At 37.5% G+C, this 24,544-nt stretch overlaps 1 protein-coding gene across 3 annotated transcripts in view; it reads left to right on the top strand.

Moving 5' to 3' along the window:
* GRID2 (glutamate ionotropic receptor delta type subunit 2) overlaps window positions 1-24,544 on the top strand; it is a 1,396,175-nt gene that overhangs the window by 1,077,133 nt on the left and 294,498 nt on the right. For all 3 annotated transcript variants that reach the window (XM_070392701.1, XM_070392704.1, XM_070392700.1), the window contains exon 12: window positions 10,307-10,445. In XM_070392701.1, coding sequence (XP_070248802.1) covers window positions 10,307-10,445 — 139 coding nt within the window. The remainder of the gene's footprint in view (window positions 1-10,306; window positions 10,446-24,544) is intronic.

Below are 24,544 nucleotides of genomic sequence, written 5' to 3'. Positions count from 1 at the left end.
GGAGGAAGCCCAAAAGTAGAAGATGGCATAGGTGAGTGAAATGTTTGAAACTAAGATTCTTGAGAAGGTAAAAAGTGATTGTTAATAAAGATTGCATTCCTTAAGATAAATATAAAAGCCATGCTATTTGCATTAAATAGAAAATAACTATAACATCAGTGTGATATAAATGAAACAACATTATTAATTCTAATTAGTTTCTGTTGCCTGCCAAAAGGAGTGAGATTTGCCGTGCCTTTATAAAAATAGATTCATAATCTTAAAGAAATGTATCACCAAACTGAGGCTTTGTTCTTGCTATGATAAATTAATACTAAAAGATAATTTTAAATGGAACAACTTCCTCAATATAATACAATATGATTTGATTTTATTTCTCCCTACCACCTAAAGCCCTCTGTTGTACCAATGATAGACGTGCCACATTATAGAAACCTGGCCTACCTTTCAAATCTATTCGGATAATGGACCTACTAACCTGTGGCCAGTGGCAAACCATGTTCACTTATACCTCTGCACACTCCACCAAAGGAAAAAATAGTAAAGCATTTACAAATCTGATTACAGTCATTCTCTCAATTTGACTATTTATGAATGAGCTTCAAAAAATAGATTAGTATGTAAATGTGACTGACATACCTTAAGCATTTGGGAGATATTTACATTCTCTCCCATCCTTAAATATAGAGCACTGCCCTGGCAATGACTAATTTCCAACAATATCCTTGTGCATCTTTTCTATTTTGTAAGTGTGAAACATTCCAATATTTATTGACACTCCAAATGACCAGGTTAGTTGAACCTATTTAGTTGTCCCTAATTTTGGAAGTTTTGTACTTGCTATGTGTTTTTAGACATTTTTCTAAATAAGCCAATAAGGAGCCAACTCTTGAAAAAGGAATGTTTATAAGAAAAGGTAGCCATTTTTGTTCTTTTTTTAAAAAATCATGTTTCATAAAAGAGTTTCACAGTCCCAGATTATATAATAAACACTTTGTGAGTTTGTAAACCTATGAAAAGCTGATTTACCAGTCAAATTGTAAACAATTAATTATTCTTCATATTTTTAGGCTCACACAGAATAAGACAGTGATCAATTGTTGCCTGATTCAGATGAAATTATCAAGCTTCATAATCTTGCCTGAGGGCAAAACATTATTTTATTCCTTTAACAAATTGTATAAGCAAGATAATATATACAGTAGCAAGGTTGACATATTTTTTGATGTGGCAAATGAGTCACATCAAAATGCAAATCTGTGTCAAAAAGATTTTCCTTACAATAGAGGGGTCACTTTGGAAAATAGAAATTTCACACACGCTTCTGCAGAGTGATGTAGGAGGCTCACACTCCCCCAAGGGGTGGTGTTGGAAACAAAACACCCAACTCTAGAGTTAGACTTTTGCTCACCCTGATATGTGAGGAACTGCCTGTCTAATTTCTGCCATGCCTTAGCAAAGTGGGGTTGTGTTTTTAATTTAGCAGATAATATTTTTGTCTTTTACCTGATTGTCTCTTCTAGCATCCTGAACCTATGAAAATACCCTTTTTTCCTCCAAATGTGTACACAAAGAAAATAAAGAAAGGAAAAGAATGGTCTTTGTTAAACTCATGCTTTTCTCTCCTTTCTAATTTTATTTAGTTTTTTAAATTGAAAAATATTATTTACATACAGAAAAGTGAATAAAAGTTAAATGTGCTGCTCAATAAATTATCAGCAATAGAACACCTGTGCAATTACTACACAAAAAAAGATATAACATTACCAGTGACATGGCACCTATTGCCCTGGCTCAACCATTATTTTCTAACTCCAAAGTAACAACTCAAGGGCTTATCAGCACTACTATTCAAGTTGCTTGTTTCTATAAAACTATCATACAGTATGCATTCTTTTTTTTGTTTTGTTTTGTTTTGTTTTGTTTGTTAATCCTCACCCAAGGATATTTTCTCCATTGATTATTAGAGAGAGTGGAAGGGAGAGGGATAGAGAAGGGGGGCGGGGGGGGAAGAGAAAGATGTGAGAGAGAGACACATTGATTGGTTGCCTCCCACATGCACCCCATCCAGTGCCAGGGATTGAGCCTGCAACCAACATATGTGCCCTTGACCAGGAATCGAACCTGATACCCTTCAGCATGCCGGCCAACACTCTAACCACTGAGCCAAACTGGTTAGGCCTGGTATGCATTCTCTTACTCAAAATTTAGTTTGTGGACCAGTTGGCATGGCTCATTTCAAAGGAAGTTACAGTTCGATTCCCAGTCAGGGCACATGCCCGGGTTGCAGGCTAGATCCCCAGTGTGGGGCATGCAGGAGGCAGCCAATCAATGATTCTCTCTCATCACTGATGTTTCTACCTCTCTCTTCCTCTCCCTTCCTCTCTGAAATCAATAAAAATATACATTTTCTTTAAAAAATTTAGTCTGTGAAATCTATTTATGGTGTTATATATAAATGAGAGGCCCGGTGCACAAAAATTTGTGCACTCGGGGTGTTCCTCACCCCCCCCCCCCCCCATGCCCTCTTGCAGTTTGGGACCCCTTGGAGGACATCCACCTGCTGGCTTAGGCCCGCTCCCTGGGGGATTGGGCCCAAGCTGGCAGTCAGACATCCCTCTGGCAGCCCAGCAGCCCTCAGGGGTTGTCAACTTGCCAGCAGGGAGCAGACCTAAGCTGCAGTTGAATATCCTTAGTGCTGCTGAAGAGGCAGGAGAGGCTCCCGCCACCACCGCTGTGCTGGCAGCCATCAGCCTGGCTTGTGGCTGAGCACATCTCCCCCTGTGGGAGCGTACTGAACACCAGGGGGCAGCTCCTGCATTGAGCATCTGCCCCCCGGTGGTCAGTGTGTGTCATAGTGATCAGTCATTCCCAGTTGTTCTGCTGTTAGGGTCAATTTGCATATTACCCTTTTATAATATAGAATAGAGGCCTGTTGCATGGGTGGGAGCCGACTGGTTTGCCCTGAAGGGTGTCCTAGATCAGGGTGGGGGTCCCGCTTGGGGGCCTGGCCAGCCTGAGGAAGGGGTGATGGCTGTTTGCAGGTTGGTCAAGCCCCCCAGTGAGGACCCTCAGCCCATGGGGGTTTGGCCAGCCTGGGTGAGGGGCTGAGGGCCGTTTTCAGGCTGCCCACACCCCCTTCAGGGTGGAGGTCCCCACTGGGGTGCCTGGCCAGCCTGGGTGAGGGGCTGATGGCTGTTTTCAGACTGGCCACCACCCCGGCAACCAAAGCTCCCAGTCTTTCCTTTTTTTGTTTTTTTTTGTTTTTATTCGCTCCAGCTCCATGGCCATGGCAACTGGAAGCAGGTATTTGGGGTTTATTTACCTTCTATAATTGAAACTTTGTTGCCTTGAGAGGAGGCAGCAGCCGGCCAGGAAGCTTGGCTTCCTCCATCATTGGGGCAACCAAGCTTCCTGCTTGTTCCAGCTCCATGGCTGCCGGCCACCATCTTGGTTGGGTTAATTTGCATATAGGTGCTCTGATTGGCTGGTGGGTGTGGCTTAAGTATAGCGAAGGTATGGTCAATTTGCATGTTTGTTTACCATTAGGTAAGATGAAATCTGTTCATTTTCATTGCTATGTAATATTCCAGTATATAAATATACCATATTTTATTTATACATTACACTCTTCAAGGATGTTTAGGCTGTTTCCAGCTTGAGGCCATTGTGAATAACTAGAGGCCTGGCACATGAAATTCATGCACAGAGGGGGGTTCCCTCAGCCCAGCCTGCACCAATTGGGGACCCCTCAGGGGATGTCCACAGGGATCGGACCTAAACCAGCAGTCAGACACCCCTTTCACAATCTGGAACCGCTTGCTCCTAACCACTCACCTGCCTACCTGCCTGATTGCCCCAAACTCCTCTGCCTGCTTGCCTGATCTCCTCTAACTGCCTCTGCCTGCCTGCCTGATCACCCCTAACTGCCTCTGCCTGCTTGATCGCCCCTAACTGCCTCTGCCTACCTGCCTGATCACCCCTATCTGCCCTCCCCTGTTGGCCTGATCTCGCCTCCCATGGCCCTCCCCTGCCAGCCTGATCCTGCCCTTAACTGCTCTCCTCTGCCGGCCTAATCACCCCTAACTGCCTCTGCCTGCCTGATCACTCCTAACTGCCCTCCCCTGCTGGCCTGATCTCGCCCCCAACTACCCTCCTCTGCCAGCCAATTTGATTCTGATTGGTCAGTTTCTATGCCAGTCAGCATCAAAAGCTCCACCACCTAGGCAGCCATTGGCTCCTCACAGTTGACCCAGATTTGGTTCTGATTGGTCAGTTTCTATGCCAGTCAGCATCAAAAGCTCTGCCTCCTAGGCAGCCATTGGCTCCTTACATTCACCCAGATTTGGTTCTGATTGGTCAGTTTCTATGCCAGTCAGCATCTCTGGGCCTAGCGAATGGGCCTGATCAGAAAGGCGGGGCTGATCAGCAACCCCAGTGGAGGCCTGGAGAGAAATGGATGTGAGGCTGTTGGCCAGGCTAGGAGAGATAGAGAGGCAAGTTCTGATCAATGGCTTCCACAGAGGCTATGGATCAGACCCTGACTCTCTCTCTGCAGGCCTCTCTCCAGGCCTGATCTGCAGCCCCCTAGGCAGTCAGTGCTGGGTCGGGACACCTGCAGAGGCCCCAGTCAGTGCTGGGTCAATTCCATGTTTTAAAAGTTTGTTGCTGATATATACATATATGGTTGATTTTTTTAATGCTTTACCAAAGAAACTTAATAACTATCTTAATTTTAGTAATTTATCCTCTATTCTCTTAGATTTCCTACATATATAATCATATCATCTCCAATTCATAACTTTTATTCATTCCTTCCAATCCTTAGTATTTTTAGTTATTTTTGTCTTGTTGCACCATATTGTTTAGTACTTTCAATTGAATAGAAGTGATAACAGCTTGTAGCCTTTAGATAGTCTTTAAAAATACTTATTTATAAGTAATGATGTTTTCTATAGAGATTCTGAAAATACTTTGTGAGACTAAGAATAGTTCTTTTATTTCTACTTTGCTGAATTAATTCTAGGTTTCTTTTTTTATGACTGGATATTGACTTTTATCTGTGCCTTTTCTGCATCTACCAAGATGATTATAGGATTTTATTCCTTTGTATTGTTAATGAAGTAAATTCCAATGTTGATTTTTGAGTGCCAAACCAACACTTGCTTTTAGATAATTAACCCAATATGCTATTTATTTATTGCAATTTTCACTTTGCTAATTTATTTTAAGTCCTTTGTATCTATAGTCATAAAATATTGGCCTGTAATTTTCCTTTCTTGGAATGATCTTGTCCAATTTTGTTATCTAACTTGTGCCTTTTCTATAAAATGTGTGGAAACTTGTCTTGCTTTTTTTCTAATATCAAGAAGACTCATGTAAAATTAGTTAATTTTACTAGAGCCTGTTATATTTTTTTACGTAAGGCTACTGGCCTTGAGTTTTTTGGTGAGTAAGTTTTAATTATGGATTCAAAATCTTTAAGAGTTATAAAATCATTCAAATTTTCTATTTCTTTTTGTGGCAATATTTCTAGGAATTTGGCCATATAATCTCAATTTTCAAATTAATTAGCATAAAATGTTACTAAGAACTTCCTCTTTTTATCCTTCCAATGTCTATAAAACCTGCAAGAATGTACCCTTTTTTCTCCTATTATTTATGTTTTGTGCCATTACCTAATTTTGTGATCAATATTAATAGTTTTTAAAGGTCTTTTCAAGTGACCAAACTACTGTTAGATCAACCTTCTCTACTGTATTTTTTTGTCTATTTTATTGATATTTGCTCTTATATTTATTCTTTTCTTATTTACTCTTTTCTTGCTTCTATGCTCTTTAGGTTGACCTTGATTTTTTTAAACCTAAAATTGATGAGCTCATGATTTTTTTTTTAAAATATATTTTATTGATTTTTTACAGAGAGGAGGGGAGAGAGATAGAGAGTTAGAAACATCGATGAGAGAGAAACATCGATCAGCTGCCTCCTGCACATCTCCCACTGGGGATGTGCCCGCAACCCAGGTACATGCCCTTGACCGGAATCGAACCTGGGACCTTTCAGTCCGCAGGCCAAAGCTCCATCCACTGAGCCAAAGCGGTTTTGGCGAGCTCATGATTTTTAACCTTCTTTTCTTATACATTATAGGCAAGGAATTTCCCTCTAAACACAAAGTTAGTAGCATCCCATCAGCTATTTAAACACGGAGTTTTGGTATGGAGTATTTTTATCATTATCATATTCAAAATATTTTATTTCTCTTGTGATTTTCTTTGATCCGTGCCTTAATAGACTTGCAATTATTGATTTCTAAGCACATAAAGATTATCTAGTTTTCTTAGTCCTACCCTCATTTGGCAAGCTCTGGGCCTTAATTTTTATAGCCACTTAACCTTTGAAGACTTTCAAAAGCATTACTCAGTTTCTCAGTCTCTTGGCTTCCTTATGATAAATTGGCATTTATCCCTCTGGGAAAAGTAGTTCTAAATAAAAGGTCACATTTATGAGGGGTTTTTTTGTGTGTTTTTTTTTCCTTTGAGATCTTGGTCTTCTAATTTTTACTGCCTCTTCAGCTCTTAAAAGCATTATATGTTCAATTTTTCTAGTTGCTCTCAGTAGGATTATTCAGAATTACCAAAATTGGAAGTCAAGACACCCATTACTTTTAGCATTTAATTTGTAAGTGCAGATATCAAATAAAATATTTTATTTAGATTCTCCAAAAATATTTGAATTACCCAAAGTGCAGATTATATGCCATGGATGAAGAAATCTCAACAAATATTCTTTCATATAAGTGATATCAACTCTATTAAAGATTGAACTTTATGAAACTAACCTTCGATTAGCATTTTCAGTCATTAATTTTTTGTTCCATTTTTGGTATGCACATCTTTCCGTCTTTAGCTATCATTTTGTTCATATTTTATTATTTTTTCAATTAGTCATTTTGTCCAGGATGTTGCCATGTAGATTTAAAAATATTTTCTTATGCTTTATCTTTTAAAAGTCAAGTGAATGTTTTTCTTGAAGCAGAAAATATCTGAAATACATTATAATTGCTTTTGAAAAATCTGTATCAGATATCAGAGGTTAGCCTGTTCTGAGTATATTACATCAGGAAAATAGCTCAGGACATAGCCAAAGTGTATATTTGAACTACACTGAAAATTTAGATATTACACAGCGAAAAATAATGATTGGCATAAAAATCTGCCTGATAGTATAATTAATTGAATCCTGTTAAGTCATTCACATATTGATGGATCTACACAAATCCAGTATTATATCTCCTTGATTTATTTTTAATATTAGCATAAGCCTAATTTCTTTTTTTAAATAAATCTTTATTGTTCAGATTATTACAGTTGTTCCCCCCCCCACCCCCGCCCATAGCTTCCCTCCACCCAGGTCCCACCCCACCCTCTGCCCTTACCCACCCTACTGTCCTCATCCATCGGTGTATGATTTTTGTCCAGTCTCTTCCCACACCCCTCACACCCCTTTTCCCCCCGAGAATTGTCAGTCCACTCCCTTTCTATGCCCCTGATTCTATTATATTCACCAGTTTACTCTGTTCATCAGATTTTTTATTCACTTGATTTTTAGATTCACTTGTTGATAGATATGTATTTGTTCTTCATAATTTTTATCTTTACCTTTTCCTTCTTCCTCTTCTTAAAGAATAACCTAATTTCTTTTAAAAGTACTATTAATTTTATATAAAACATATATTAATTCAATAAATATTTACCTACCTGATAAGGGACAGAAACTGTTCCTATATCAGAAACTATATAATAAAGGGGAAAAATAAATAAAAAGATATAAAATATGGAAAGATATGATTTTTAAAAGATAAGGAGATTGCCAAGAAACCAGAAACACCAATCAGAAAGGATATATGCACCCCTATGTTCATAGCAGCACAATTTACAATAGCTAAGATTTGGAAACAGCCTAAGTGCCCATCAGCAGATGAGTGGATTAAAAAACTGTGGTACATTTACACAATGGAATACTACACTGTGGTAAAAAAGAAGGAATTCTTACCATTTTCAACAGCATGGATGGAACTGGGTAGCATTATGCTAAGCAAAATAAGCCAGTTGGAGAAAGATAAATATCACATGATCTCACTCAAATGTGGGATATAATGATCAACATAAACTGATGAACAAAATCAGATCCAGAGACAAATGGCAGGGGAGTTGGGGGGGTTGGATTAGAGAGCAACCAAAGGACTTGTATGCATGAATATTAGCATAACCAATGGACACAGACACTGGGGCAGTGGGGGCTTGCCTGGGGCAGGAATGGCTGGGGTTGGGGGGTCAATCAGGGAAAAGGAGACATACGTAAAACTTTATACAATAATAAAAAAATAAAAATAAATAAATGATAAGGAGATTGCAAGTATGGGGCTGTGGGGAGTTATTTTCAATGTATTGGTAATAAAGTGTTTGTGAGGAAGTATTATTTGAGCAGAAACTTCAATGAATTGAATGGAAAAGTCATTTTAAAATTAAAAAGATAATTCCTTGCATAAAACATTGCAAGTGCAAGGGTCCTATGACAGAATTCAACATAGAAGAATTGCAAGAAGGTTATCAAGATAGTGGAATAAGATATAAGGTCAGGAAGTTGACCTTACTAGTTAGTATATTAGGTCATGTAGGCACTGATATGCTTTGGTAGAGATTTTGGATTTTTTTTCTTTTCTAGAGTGATGGCAATCCACTGGGGAATTGATCAGGGAAATATTGTGATCACATTCTCATTTTTAAAGTATATGGAAGGAGACTTGACTTGGGGTAGTCAGCATACAATACCATGTACAGATGATGTGTTGTATAATTGTGCACCTGAAACCTGTATAATTTTGCTAACCAGTGTCACCCCAATAAGTTCAATTAAATATATATGTATATTTTTAAACATGCACCATGGTGATAGAATTGGAAGTGATAGTTCCCAGGATGTAAACGGTGGATCATTTAAATGGTTTAGCACAGTACAGTCAAAGAAAAGGTGATAGGGCTGAAATTGATGAGATGAGGTAGGATTTAGTATGTACTTTGAAGGTAAAGGTGACTGGACTTGCTACTGGATGGGATGTTGGAAAACTCCTAAGTATTTGGTCTAAGCAAGAGAGTGAAGGGTGGTGCTATTCCTTGAGACAGTATGGACTGGAGTGTGATTTTAGGAGTGAAAATAAAGTGTTTTGTTTTAAATGTAATGTCTAAAATATCCATTAGATTCCAAGTGGAAATCATCTAAACATTTGTCTATAGCTTTCTAGAGCAGCAGTTCTCAACCTGTGGGTCGCGACCCCTTTGGGGGTCGAACGACCCTTTCATAGGGGTCGCCTAAGACCATCGGAAAACACATATATAATTACATATTGTTTTTGTGATTAATCACTATGCTTTAGTTATGTTCAATTTGTAACAATGAAAATACATCCTGCATATCAGATATTTACGTTATGATTCATAACAGTAGCAAAATTACAGTTATGAAGTAGCAACGAAAATAATTTTATGGTTGGGGGTCACCACAACATGAGGAACTGTATTAAAGGGTTGCGGCATTAGGAAGGTTGAGAACCACTGTTCTAGAGAGAGTGGAGCTTGAGTGTTATCAAAGTATACTGTGATGATATTCAAAGTCAGGGGACTTGAGATTAGTTGAAGTGGAAATGTGGACAGAGAACAGATGAAATCTAGAGACAAAGCCCAAAGGCACTCCAACGTTTAGAAGATAGGAAGATTCTACAAGATCATAAAGAGTAACTAGTCAAGTAGGAGAACAAACCATACGCGATGCTGCTGAAGCCAATACTAATATATGTGATCCCAAGATCATTGGTAACCTATGATCCCAGAGAACTTAACAATAAAAAAATATTTGATATTACTTATTGAACTAGAAGTCTAAAAAAGTTGTATTAAACAGAAGCATAATAGTATTTATATCACCTAACTACTGAATAATTAAGTGTATATCTGGTTATAATAAGAGGATAATTAATTCTAGGGTTGAACAAAAAGATGGAAGCAATATCATTTAAACATATTATACTAAATGTTTATCATGCTTCTTTTTGACTGGATCACACATAGTCTCACAAAAGAGAATTAAATATGAAGTAATGAACATAAGCAAAATACTGAGATCTATGCTGATGTTATGTGCAAAGATTTCTCACTAATTAAGAATTAACATGATATTGAATGTGTATGACCTCATAATTCTCTATAAATACTTGCTGATGTTCTCTTATTCTCTTTGCTTCTTTCCACAGGTGGGGAGGTTCCATACACAACTCTGGCTACCCGAATGATGATGGGGGCTTGGTGGCTATTTGCTTTGATTGTCATCTCATCTTACACAGCAAACCTTGCTGCTTTCCTCACTATCACCCGCATTGAAAGCTCCATCCAGTAAGTAGACAAAGATTCCAGCAGCCACAAAGCATGATAAATGACAGGAGTGCCAAAGCATTTAATACATACATGGCTTCTGATAATAAATTTATGACTTCCTTTTGAGTAAAGGATTAATTTTGTGATATATAGATATCACAGGATAGTCCAACTCCTAAAAATATAGAATTAGTAGAGGTTTTTTACAAAATAAAATTATGGGAATAATTTGAACATTGTTTCCCACATTTTTCTGAAAGGATAACAGATCTTCAGAATTTTAAACTCCACAATATATGACTGTATCTGGGCAACATTGTAAAAGTGAAGTAACAAGAAGTAATACTAATATATATATACTTGATAGACATATCAAGTTTAACACTATCAATCTTTGCCTTGAGTCTGTCTCATTATTCACAGTCTGAGTAAATAGACAAACCTTAGATGACTAATTAATAAATTGATGATAAGTAGAGAGAGAGATGGAGTAAAGGGGAGGAGAGAGGAAGAGAGAGAAACTATCCAGATATAAAACAACTTTCTATTTATTTCTTCACTGCATTATACCTAACTAGAGGCCCGGTGCACAAAATTCATGCACTCAGAGGGGTCCCTCAGCCCAGCCTGTGCACTCTCGCAGTCCTGAAGCTCTCGGGGGATGTCCGACTGATGGCTTAGGCCTGCTCCCTGTGGGCCAGCTTAAGCCATCAGTCAGACATCCTTAGCACTGCCATGGAGGCGGGAGAGGCTCCTACCACCGCCACTGCACTCTCCAGCAGTGAGACTGGCTTCTGGCTGAGTGGTGCTCCCCCTATGGGAGTACACTGACCACCAGGGGGCAGCTACTGAATTGAGCGTCTGCCCCCTGAGGGTCAGTGCACATCATAGCAACCGATTGTTCTGCTATTAGTTTGATTTTCATATTAACCTTTTATTATATAGGATATGGCCATTAAAACTGTTCTTTTCCCAGCTATAATTGTGGTAAATTGTCATTAACTAGGATGCACTCACTTAAATCCTAAAAGTTACCTAAGTCAATGTTCTATATATTATTTTAACAAAATTTCCCTGAAAATGTTTTATCCATCCAAAGACAAGGTAGTTTGACTTTTCCTAAGTTGAAGAGCATTCATTTATCAACAAAACCAATAATTCAAAATTAGAATAATCAGATTGATCAAGGAATTCATGGGGATTTGTTATTTTTAAAATAAAACATATGAGTTCTTATCTTAAAAATATGTAAATGAAGTCTATTAGTCACAAACTATTATGTAATATAGACAATAATAAAAATAAACTAGAGAATTATTGATCTCTAAAGAACTAAGAAAGGTATTTTAATTGCTTGTGGTATACAAATTAAATCCCAAAGTCAACTAATAATGACAATAGACAGTAAATTTTTTCATCCATTTACAAAAATGGTATTTCCAACTTCTCTCATAAATTCATGCTCCTCAAGTTGTTTTCACAGTTATATCTTTGATGCAAAATCTCATACTCTAATTTTATTATCCTTATGGCCAGTTCTATATGTGACATCTATGTATACAAAAGCCTAAGTGACCATTGTGGGGGAATAACTGGGAAGACTGGTCGCTGTGATTCACACTGAGCAGGCAGGCAGGCAAGCAGTGAGGGGTGAGCAGGCAGGCAGGCGAGCAGTTACGGGCAAGCAGGCAGGCAGGTGAGCAGTTAGGGATGAGCAGGCAGGCAGGCAAGTGAGCAGTTAGGGACAAGTGGTCCCGGATTGCGAGAGGGATGTCCGACTGCCAGATGTCTGACTACAGGGACCGGGCCTAAACTGGCAGTCAAACATCCCCTGAGGGGTCCCGGATTGTGAGAGGGTGCAGGCCAGGCTGAGGGACAAAACACCCCATGTACAAATTTCATGCACTGGGCCTCTAGTAAGTTATAGAACTGATGATCCCATCAGAATCGTATTTTTTAAATATGTGTGTGTGTTTGTGTGTGTACACAAACTGATGATCCCATCAGAATCGTATTTTTTAAATATATATATATATATATATATATATATATATATATATATTAGAAGCCCGTTGCACAAAGATTTGCGCAATAGGCCTTCCTTCCCCTGGCTGCCAGAACTGGTTTTCCTCTGGCACCCGGGACCCAGGCCTTTGGTCCTGCCACAGCAGAGAAGCCAAGCCTCGAGGCTAGGCTTCTCCCCTCTGGCCTCAGCGAGGCTTGGATTCTCCGCTGAGGCTGCAGCGAGGCTTGGCTTCTTTGCTGAGGCCGCAGTGGAGAAGCCAAGCCTCTTCAGTCTTCAGTCTTCAGTCTTCACTTGGGCCGGAGCCTTCAGTCTTTGCTCCGTGCCTGCGTATGCAAATTAACCGCCATCTTTGTTGGGTTAATTTACATACTCATCTGATTGGCTGGTGGGTGTAGCAGAGTGACACCAATTTGCATGTTTCTCTTTTATTAGTGTAGATATATGTAAATTTTTATTTCAGAGAGGAAGGGAGAGGGAGAGAGAGATAGAAACATCAATGATGAGAAAGAATCATTGATTGGTTACCTTCTGCATGCCCCACACTAGAGATCGAGCCCGCAACCTAGGCATGTGTCCTGACTGGAAATCAAACCATGATTCTCCTGATTCATAGGTCAACGCTCAACCACTGAGCCATGCCAACCAGGCCAGAATCATTTTAAGCAATGATGAAAAGTATTACAACCACCCAGCCAATAAATCAATGAAATTAGTAAAATTATGAAAATAATAATTGCTATTTATTTAACATTCACAAGATGCCAGACTGTGCTAAATGTTTAACATGCATTGGCTCATTTAATATTTACAACCATCTTCTGAACTACATACTGTTAATAACCTATTTTACAACTGAAGTTGAAAAGATAAGTAACTTGAGCTAAATCAGGCAGCTAATAAATTATTAATTAAAGATCAAACCTGAAACCTTTCTGATTCTAAAGCTTATGTTTTAAATGTACCACACCAGTTCCCATCCCACACCTTAGCAGCGGTTCTCAACCTGTGGGCCGTGACCTCTTTGGCGGTCAAACGATCCTTTCACAGGGGTCGCCTAAGACCATCCTGCATATCAGATATTTACATTACGATTCATAACAGTAGCAACATTACAGTTATGAAGTAGCAACAAAAATAATTTCATGGTTGGGTCACAACATGAGGAACTGTATATAAGGGCCAGAAGGTTGAGAACCACTGCATTGGATGGGCCAGTTGTTTTTAAAGAATATCATTAAGCGTGTGCCATAGCCATATTTATTGCAAAGTATAGGGATATAAATGATTGTATTCTTAAATCCACAATTGGTCTGAGGAAATAGAGTACTGAAAGTTAGGAGATTTTTGTGTTGGGCCAATTTTATGGGCATACACCCCAACATGAGCAGATTATATTTATAATTGATATCTGCCATTCAAGGTAAGATTGCTTGGTAGATCCAATAATAGAAATCACACTAAGAATAGTAATTTTAAAACTTAAAATAGAGTATTTCATCTCACCAATATATTGCATATCAATTATGTTTAGTGTGTCATATTTTGAGTGTACTTAAAATTAAAAACCTATAGCTCAGATCTGATTTTGAAGCACTTTTAAATAAGTGAAGAAAATTTTAAATAAAATAATTGATTTTATACAGTAAATGACAATAATAATAAACAAAAGTTATAGTGAAGATTCACTGGTAATTTACCATGAATTTATTAAGCATATATTTTCCCATTTATTCCTTAAAATAACTAATAATACAGATACTATTTTTATTGCAAAAGAAACAAACATCAGAAGTTAAATGCTCAAGATCACATCGTCAATAGTGTCAGAGGTGGAAATCTAACCCATATCAATTCAGTACTTATCCATAGCCATATCTACTGAAGTTTTTCCTTATCTAGTTGTTCTGACAATTTGTTTGCTTGAGTCACTGTTTCACTGAGGTTGTAAACCTCATGGTGTGTGCACGTATATGAACTAGTTAGTCATTACTAACTTTGCCAGTGTTAGTTTGTATTTAGACTTTCATGCAATCGCAGTGGGAGCAAAAGTCTCTATCAGATTTTTGTACCCAAGTGGGTTTTTCTAAAAATAAACCTATTGGGGAAAAATCATAATTTCACATGATGTTTTCCTCAAGTGTAGTTTCATAGTTTAAGATAACTGATTATTCATTTTTTTAAAACATTTCTTTCTAATGCTACTCACACTATTAAAAGTCAACAGTGGGTATGATAAATCTTTCCTTCCTTCTACTCTAATCACTAGACTAATTTTAAAAGGGGAAAATCAAAGCCAAATAAGTTAAAGAAGCCTAATTCTCTTCCCCAACTTGAAGGCATCTTCTAATTTCATGCTTCAGCTGTTTTGGTAAACATAATTGCTTTCAATGTTTCTTGGAAACATTCAAAGTTCCATCTGCATCTAATGTCAAATTTTCTTGGAAAATTGTTAAGTGTGATTTTTCTTAGAAAAGACAAAAACTTTTTTTATGAAACCATTCAATGTCATGCTTCCTAATCATTTATAGTCATAATATTTGCCCATCACTAAATGAAGCAATACTTGCCTGTGTACCCTTTTCCAGCCCAATTTTGCTCTGCAATTAGCACACATACACAAACTACATTTTCATCCCCCAAATTCAAAGTCCTTTTTCCAGACTAGAAGAGATAGAGGTGATCACAGAGACGTGAGTGAGAGGAGGAGGAAAGCAGCTACTTTTGAACAGTTGGTTGACAGAAAGCCATAGTTTGCTGGGAGCAATTCAATTTATTTATTCTTGGGAAGCTTAATACATTTTATAAAATGTACCCCTTTTGCAAAATTAGATCTTTATTGGCATCTACCCTTCTGGTTGACATTTGTCATTAATAAAAGTTTTGAAGGTGTATTTTCCCTGAAAAAGAGAACTCAAGTTTAATGTTATATCCCTTTAATGATAGGGGCAGCTCAACATAACTATGACAGATTGTGACCTTTGGGGATGGGTAGTATTGGGTGCACAGTTCAGTTTCAAGGGGAAAATATGCAATTTCTACAAGACTCTATTGACACAAGCTTTTTCATTGTTATTGAACAGTAATAATGTATAGCAAAATTGTTTTCAAATACCTAGAAAATGGAATGCACTTTTTTTCTGTTGGTAACCAGGTTAAAGGCTGCAGTGGTGAAATGGAGCATGTGAAGCTTTGAAGGAAATTTCAGATTAAACACTGGGGAATAACAACAGCAGCTCCATTAGTTTTTGTTGTGATGCAATTTTCAAAAACCATATAAAAGTGAAAATCGCTACAGGGGAAATTATAGTTATAGTCATTAATAATTTTAGTCAGATTAGTCTTTGGTGGTAAAACTTGAAGTCTTTCCTTTCCTAAGGCTATGAGTGAGCTTGAGTCTGTTCCAAGGGATCTGAACATCCCACTGTACTTTTAAATTCAATGCTGTTATGTCCATAATGGTTGAGGTTGGACTAAACAAAATATTGAGTTGATGTAGTCACTAAATCAAACTAATTTGAAATACATTTCTTTCCAAGCATATGGAAAAAAGAGCTTCATAAATATTCTATCTACTGGAGGAGATGAGTTTTTTTTCCTAGTGTATCAATAGAGAGAGTGGTTGCAACTGGCAGGTGTTCTGTAATGAAAGGATTTCTACCTTTTCTTTGCCCTCAAGGAACTGTGTAACTATTGTTAGCAAATCAGTATCAAAAGAGATCATTATAATCATGCTTTCGGAAATGGAGAAATTCCTAACTATAAAAACTCCTAAATAAATATATTATCTTCGTACATTTAGTTCAATTATATATCTATATAAAATGTAAACACTGTACTAAGCATTTAGTCTATAAAGCTATTTAAGTAGTATTCCTGAATCACAATCTATTTGGAGAGAGAGCAATGTAGAATTCAATGACACAAGGACTTTGATAGACTTATTTATAAAATGCTGTGGGAACACAAGGGAAGGAGCCATTTCACTCTGTACATGGGAGAGGAGTGGGAGGAGGAAGGAAAGAAGCTGTCAGGCATCACAGAGCTTCTCTGAGGTACCACCTGAGAGCTTGATCTTAAGGGATGAATTTCATCAGACTGAAGGGGTGGCTTACTGGTGGTCATTTGCAAAAGCAACAGAGATATGAAACTCTTAGGATGCTGTCTAGCAAAGGGTAAATGATCAAAATATGTTAATTTTCTTCCCGGATGGGGATGAGCGATATGAGAGTGGTGGGAAATGAAATAGAAAAGGAGGGTGGGACCACATCCTGAAGGGCATGATAAGGCTTGTTAAGGAATTTGGAATTCTTGGAGGTAACAGGGAGTGACATCATTTCAGAAAGACAGCTTTACCTGTGGGAATAGGTGTAGGCGTGTTGGGAAACTCATTAGAAATGTCTAATGCACATATATTCATGGCATTTAACTAGTATGTCTCTACTTCATATAAGTCTGACCAACGTATCTTCTTGTTTCAAAGGCTATTTAATTAGAAAATTCCTAAGTATTAAAGGTAATTTATAATAAATTTGGCTTGAGAAACATTATTTCTCTAGGCTAGCATTTACATTTCTAGTGAATCCAAGAATATAGCCTCAGTTTATTTTTTATTTTAAAAAGATATATAAAGAGAATATGGCTTTCTACCTCTTTGTTAAACAGGTAAGGAAGAAGAGAATTACTATGTGAATAGATTCTAGAAATCACTCGGTTAGGCAACTTTTCAGATACAATTTTGTAGAAAAGCTGCATCTCAAGGCCTGTTATTCACAGACTCCATTCTGCCTGCTAATTACTTTTAGCCTTGAGCCATCAAAAAACAAGTTAGGCTTATTTTTATTCTCTTGTCATGCATTTTCTTTTTATTATACAAGTAATACAAGGCTATTTTGAGATAATAGGAAAGTACAGTAAAATTCTAAAGGACAAAGCATTAATAATCCATAATCTGTCATGTAGCAATAAACTCTATAAATATTTAAGCAAACTTTCTTCTAACTGTTTATTTTGAGATAATTATATATACACAGGAAATTGCAAAGATATAAGAACAAAGATGTACCTTTCTCCTAGGTTTCCCCAATGGCTACATCTTAAATAATTGTAGTACAATAACAAAATTAGGAAATTAATGAGTATAGTACATTCATATAGTTCTATGCCACTTTTATCACAAGTGTATAATGTATAACCACCACTGCAATACAGATATAGAGCTATACCATCGTTACAAAATTCTCATTCTACCCCTTTATAGTCACACTAACTCCTCCTTCCCCACCATCACCCCCAGTGCTTGGCAACCACTAATATGTTCTCCATTCTTATAATTTTTGTCATTTCTAGAGTATCATATAAGTTGAATCATAGAGTATGTGGCCTTTTGAAACTGACATTTTTTGTTTTTAATTCAGCATAATGCCCTTGAGATCCATCCAAGTTGTTGCACGTATCAATAGTTTGATTTTTATTGCTGAGTTGTAATCCATGGTGTGGATGTACAAGTTTATTTAGCAATTTACCTAATAAGTGGCATTTTTATTGTTTCCAGTTTTAGCTATTGCATATAAATCTGATAAGAACATTTATGTGCAGGTTTTTGTGTGCATATGTTTTCATTTTTCTGGCATAAGTACCCAGGAGTGCAGTTGTTAGATAGTGTGGTAAGTGAATGATTAGTTTTTAAGAAAGTGACAAAATATTTTTCAGTGTGGCGATACTATATTACATATTCACCAGCATTGTAGGGGATCCAGTGTCTCTGCATCCTTCCCAGCATTTGGTGTTGTCACTAGTTTTTTGTTTTTGTTTTTTTTACTTTAGCCATTCTGATAGGCATGAAGTGGCATCTTATTGTGGTCTTAATTTGCATTTCCCTAGTGCTAGTGATGCTGAACATCTCTTTATCCTTATATCTTCTTACACAAAAGATCTCTTCATGTCTTGTGTTCATTTCCTAGTTGAATTATTTGGGGTTTTTTACTGTTTAGGGTTCTATACATATTCTAGATACAAGTCTTTTAGACAGATATGTTTTTTGCAAATATTTCCTCCTGATTTGTTGCTTATCTTTTCATTTTCTTTACAGGTCACACAGATCAAAAGGTTTTTTGTTAATGAAGCCCAAGCCCAATTTATTTTATTTATTTTTATGGATTATGCCTTTGATGTCATGACTAAGTGCTAGATCCCCCCAAATTCAACTGTTTTCTTCTAAAAATTTTCTAGTTTTACATTTCACATTTAAATCTATAATCCATTTTGAGTTAAGTTTTGTATTACATGTAAGTTTAGGTTGAGGTTCATTTTTTGCCTATGGATATTTTCAGCAGCATTTGCTAAAGACAGCCACATTTCTTTCATTGAATTGCTTGTGTACTTTTGTATTGAAAACCTCAGATGGCCATACTATGTGAGTCTATGTCTGGGTACCCTTCCTGTTCCATTGATCTATGTAGCTATCCCTCTGCCAATAATACAAAGTTTTGATTACTGTAGCTTGAAATCAAGTAGAGGGATTTCTCCCACTTTTTTCCCCTCAAATTATTTTAGTTATTCTATTTCCTTTGCCTTTCTATATAAATTTCAGAATAATCTTGTCTACACTTACAAAAAATATTGTTATTATATATAGGAATTGCTTAAATCTGTATATCATTTGGGGGAGAATTCACATCTTTACTATACTGAGTCTTCCAATTTATAAACATAGTATATCTTTCTATTTATATACATCTTTAATTTTTTTCATCAGTATTTTGTAATTTATAGCACGTAAACCTTGCACATCTTAGATTTGTGCCTAAGTATTTCTTTTTTCGTATTGATTGTAAATGACATTGGATTTTTAATTTCTGTTTCCATGTATTCATTGCTAATATAAAAATATAATTGATTTTATATTCTGACTTTATGTGACCTTGCTGTGAACTCTAAGAGATTGGGGTAAATTATCTGGGGTTTTCTATGTAAACCTTCATGCTATTTACAAAACTGAGCAGTCGTGTTTCTTTCTTTCTCATCTATATGCCTTTTATTTCCTTTTGACTTTTCTGTGCTGGCTAGAACTTCTCTAGTCTTGTCTCAATTAAGAGTGGTGATGTAAACATCGCTATCTTGTTCCCCATCTTGGGGAAAGCATTCAGTCTTTCAGTATTAGGAGTGATGGTAGCTGCAGGTTTTAGTAGATATTTTCTGTCAAGTTGAGGAAATTCTTTTCTATTCTTAGTTATCTACTAGTGGCCCGGTGCATGGATTCGTGCACCCCTGGCCAAAGGTAGAATTTCATGGCCCCACGAGGAATCGGGCTCCCTCCTCTCTGGTTCCGGGGAGTGTCACCCAAGAACCACTGCTGCCAAGCCACTGCAGCTCGGCAATAAACCAGACTTGGGGCCGACAGTGCCCAGTAACAACATAACCCACAGCGAAAGGTGGAATCGCACAGCTCCGCGAGGAATTGGGCTTCCTCCTCTCTGGTTTCAGGGAGCATCACCTGAGAACTGTTGCTGCCAAGTCACCACAGCTCAGCAGTTCCTGCGTTGAGTGTCTACTCCCTGGTGGTCAGTGTGTGTCATATGTACTGGCCGGTCAGATGGTCAGATGGTTGGATGGTCACTTAGCCTTTTATATATATAGATGTGTGTTTGTTTTTAAATCAAGAATGGGTGTTGGATTTTGTCAAATACTTCCCCCCTCCCCAAATTAACTGATATTCTCATATTATTTTTCTTCTTTAGCATGTTTGGTGGGTTACATTGTTTGATTAACAAGCTATTTTCAAAATGAGGTAGAGGCTAACTATATTCCCCTCTCCTATTTCTTTTCTACCTTTTTTGTTTCTAAATCATGTGTGTGTGTGTGTGTGTGTGTGTGTGTGTGTGTTTCTTTCTTCTCTTGACATGAGGCAATGAAAGATCTTGGCTTTCCCTGTCTGCTACTTCACTTCTTATTCTCTTTTCTCAACTATTGCTTCCTTCTATCCATTCTCTTCTCATTCAAGTTTATATTTAAGTGTGGAATCCGCCCCACCAGCTTATCTCAGGGGTTGATCTTTGACCTATGAACCAGGAGGTCATGGTTTGATTCCAGTCAGGGCACATCCCCGGGTTGTAAACTCGATCCCCAGTGGGACATGCAGAAGGCAGCTGATCAATGATTCTATCTCATCAGTGATGTTTCTATCTCTCTCTCCCTCTTCCTTCCTCTCTGAAATCAATAAAACTATGTATTTTTTAAAAAGAGTGTGTAATCCATTCAGTTACTTTCTTCCATCCTTAAAATTGGCTTGAAAATTTCCATCATTACCTTCTCCCATCAAAATAAAGTCTAACTCCATCAGCAGAGAATACTGAACCCTTCAAAAGCTGATCAGCCTCCTTTTTGTCTACTAGCACCAATTAACCCATTTCATACTTTTTCATGCTCCAGTCAAGCAAACTCGTAGGATATTTCATGCTTCTGTGGTTTCCATGCTTTCCCCTTTCCCTGAAATGACCCAGAGCTCCCATCTTCTCTTCTGGCACCTTCCATTTTCCCAGGCACAGTTAGTTATTACGTGTATGTCTTCTCTTTGAGAATGTTCATTCTTCAAAGGCAAGGACTATGTCACATTTATATTTGTGCCCCTAATGTCTCTCCACGTACCTGGCACAGAGCATTAATAATAGGAGCAGCTAACAGTTCCCAAGTGCTTGCTACATGACAGACACTTTCCTAATGCTTTGTATAGGTGTTCTCATTTAATTCTTATAATAGCCCATTAGGGATAAGTTATTTTCATCTCCTATTGCAGATGATGAAACTAAAAGCTAGTATAGGAAATCCAGGCAGTCTGGACTGGAGCCTTTGTCTTCACCAGTGGATCAAATCACCTATAATTATTAAAAAATAGACTAAACCTTTACTGACTGAGATAAATAAACAAATGAATGAATGAAAAATATCAGGGTCTTTGTGTTTTGTGAAACACAGAGAGTTTTGCATAAAATAATTAATGGCTAAATAGTATTTAGCTAAGTTACTGCCAGATAATTCTAATTTACATGGTTTCCTAGAAACAGATTATTCGCCCAATGATTTTGTCATTTTCCATAATCATGTAACCCTTATTTTCCCTGAGGTTAAAAAGAGAATGGGTTCAACTTCAAAAGTTTATTACATAAAAAAAGAGAAAAGAAGTAGAGGACATCACATAATTCTGGATACAACCCATCTAACATTTGCTTTTATTACTCTATTTGTTCTCCAGACGCTCATGTGGATTCTTTGGACTGTTCTTCTCTCCACCCCCATTTTTGGTGGTGCTAATAACTTTTTTTTTTTTTTACCATTTTGCCTACAATTTCATACACTAAATGTATGCTTTCCCCTGGTTCACCTAGACCTCAAAGTTGCTGCTGCTACTATTGCTTCTGACACAGCAGCCACTGCCCAACTCCATGTTCTCCCTCACTGGTGTTGTCTGCTTGCCCTGACCCTTAATCCTTCAGGCCTCCAAAGCTGAACATCTGGCTGTCAGTAAGCCTAATCTGAAATTAGACATAAATAAGGACTTAGCAAAGTAATTCACTCTGTTGTCTCACCTTAGCTTGATTAACTGTCACTAAAATCCAGCTGCTACTAATAGTGACTAGCATTACACCTGGGTAAGCGTGTCTTTGTTAGGCAAGTTTTCTCTTTTAACTCATCTTGAATTACCCTCTCATAGCACACAGCTCATATACCACTTTCTGTGTGTAGCTTTCTTCATAACATCCATTACTATATTTAATATCTCTCTTTTTTGAACCACTTTGCATCTGCCTTACTTACACTCTGAATACATCTAGCTTTGTATTGGAGTATCATTCTATTTGTTTTACCTTCCTAATTAAAATGTGTGTTTTATCACCTTTGTATCAACACAGTTTCTTATGTAGTGCCTTATTGAGTACATAGTCGTTTACAAGTAAATATTCATTAAGTGGATGAGCCAGAAAGGGATTTCTTCGAATGTGTCCTGAGACTTTGTAAGTCCATGACTTGTTTATAATACCTCATAAAAAAGCAGAAAGATTTGGAGCATCATCTGGTACACCAAAAAAAAAAAAAAAAGGTTGTGAGTTAAATTCCCAGTCAGTTCCTAGGTTGTGAGTTCAATTCCTAGTCAATTCCTAGGTTGGGGAAATTCAGTTAGGTTGCATATGAAAGGAAATCTCTCCTCTTCTCTTCTCTTCTCTTCTCTTCTCTTCTCTTCTCTTCTCTTCTCTTCTCTCTCTCTCAAAAATAAACATATCATCCGGTGAGGATAAAAAAATCAGAAAGGTGTATGAAAGCCATTTCTTTGTCCTGTTGTTCCAGGATAAGAGAGGGAGACTAAAATGGTATGCTCTCTGGGTTCCCTTAGTCAGTCTTCTAGTAGGAAGCTGTTTTATAACTCTCAGCAGGGAATTGTATACTTTGTTAGGAGCAGCCAGAATCCAGGTGACTGCAGTAAGCGGGGCCTGAGTCATCTGCTTTTTAGTACAGAGTAGAATAGTCTCAGCTCCAGAGTGAGCAGGCACTGCAGACAGAGAAGCCATCCATCTGCTTCCTCTGTATTGTTCAGTGTAGAAACGACTTACTTGTCAAAACCCTTAAGTGCTACAGTGATGGATGTTTTATAAACATATAGCCATCTAGATGTTACAGACAAGATATTGTCTTTCTGTTTGGAAGCAACAACAACAACAAAAACACCCTCAGAAGTATGTTGGTCTTTCAAATCCACCTGTCAGTGAGCATTTAATAAAAAGTTGGCATATAAGCCTAACCAATGGACACAGACAACAGGGGGGTGAGGGCATGAGTTGGAGGCGGGGGTTGGGGGTAATGGGGGGATAAGAACACATATATAATACTTTAACCAATAAAGAAAAAATTTAAAAATCTAAAAAGAAGTGATGCAAAAATATAAAATATAAAAAGTTGCTACACACTTTATTTGTGACTCCCAAGAACTTATATTAGCATTGTTATCGACTCTGTTTATACTGAGCTCAATGAAATGAAAAGTTTGCAAACTAATAAGCTCCCACAACCCCTAAGATGATCTCCTTCTGATGGATAAGCCGAAGCATTCTCAACAAGTCAAATCCTCTTTTCTCTCTCCCCAACCTTAGTCATCTAAGCCTAGAAACGTATTAAGGACTCAAGAATATAAATTCCTGTCTCTTCTCTATTGCTTGTCATTTTCCATTTTTATCTGAAGTCATATGAATAAGTAAGTCCTCCCTACCGCAGTCCTGCACTTGGGAGTATCTGTGTAGTCCTGGAGGAGCTGGTCTGGGTGGGGGCATGCTTTGGGGAAGTTCCCGTAGGCAGAGTAAGGGAAGGAAATCAGTGACAGTGGGATCGGCAGTCGGGGTTGTTAGGTGGAAGAACACTGCTGAAGGAGACTGGGGGCCTAGGAACAAATGTTCAAGTTCTTTCCTGCTACTAAATAAGCCAAGTTCTTACCACTTTGTAACTTAGTTTTTTTCTGTCTTTAAAAATTATGATCCATTCCTTATTTCACTCCACAGATATTAGTTGTCACTGTTTTTTAAATATTTTTAATTTTCCTTCAACTATTAAATTCTATATCAACTACACAGATGAGGTATTTTGTTAAACAAGGTCTGAGATACAGTCAGAATTTTTCATTTATAACAAAAGAATTAGAGGCAAAACTATGGAGATAGCAAAGAGATCGGTGGTGGAGGGGATGAACAGGTGGAACACAGAGCATTTTAGGGCAGTGAAAATACTCTGTATGATACTATAATGATGGGTACATGGCATTCTGTATTTGTCCAAATCTGTAGAATGTGTAACACAGAGAATGAATCCTAATGTAATCCATGGATTTGGGGTGATCGTAGTATGTCAGTGCAGTTCATCAGTTGTAACTAATGTGCTATGATAGGGGAGGACTTGATAATGGGGGAACCTGTGTATGTGTGAGGACAGGGGATACATGGGAAACCTCTGAACCTTCCTCTCATTTTTGCTGTGAACCTAAAACTACTCTTTTTTTTTTTTAATTTTTATTTTTTTATTTTTCGCTAAAAGTATTACAAAGGGTATTACATAA

Source organism: Myotis yumanensis, unplaced genomic scaffold (assembly GCF_028538775.1).
Source record: "Myotis yumanensis isolate MYYU_CA2020_CCGP unplaced genomic scaffold, mMyoYum1.0.hap1 SCAF_1, whole genome shotgun sequence".
Taxonomy (NCBI): Eukaryota; Metazoa; Chordata; class Mammalia; order Chiroptera; family Vespertilionidae; genus Myotis; species Myotis yumanensis.
The sequence above is the reverse complement of the archived record's forward strand: the minus strand, read 5'-3'. Positions and strand labels throughout refer to the sequence as shown.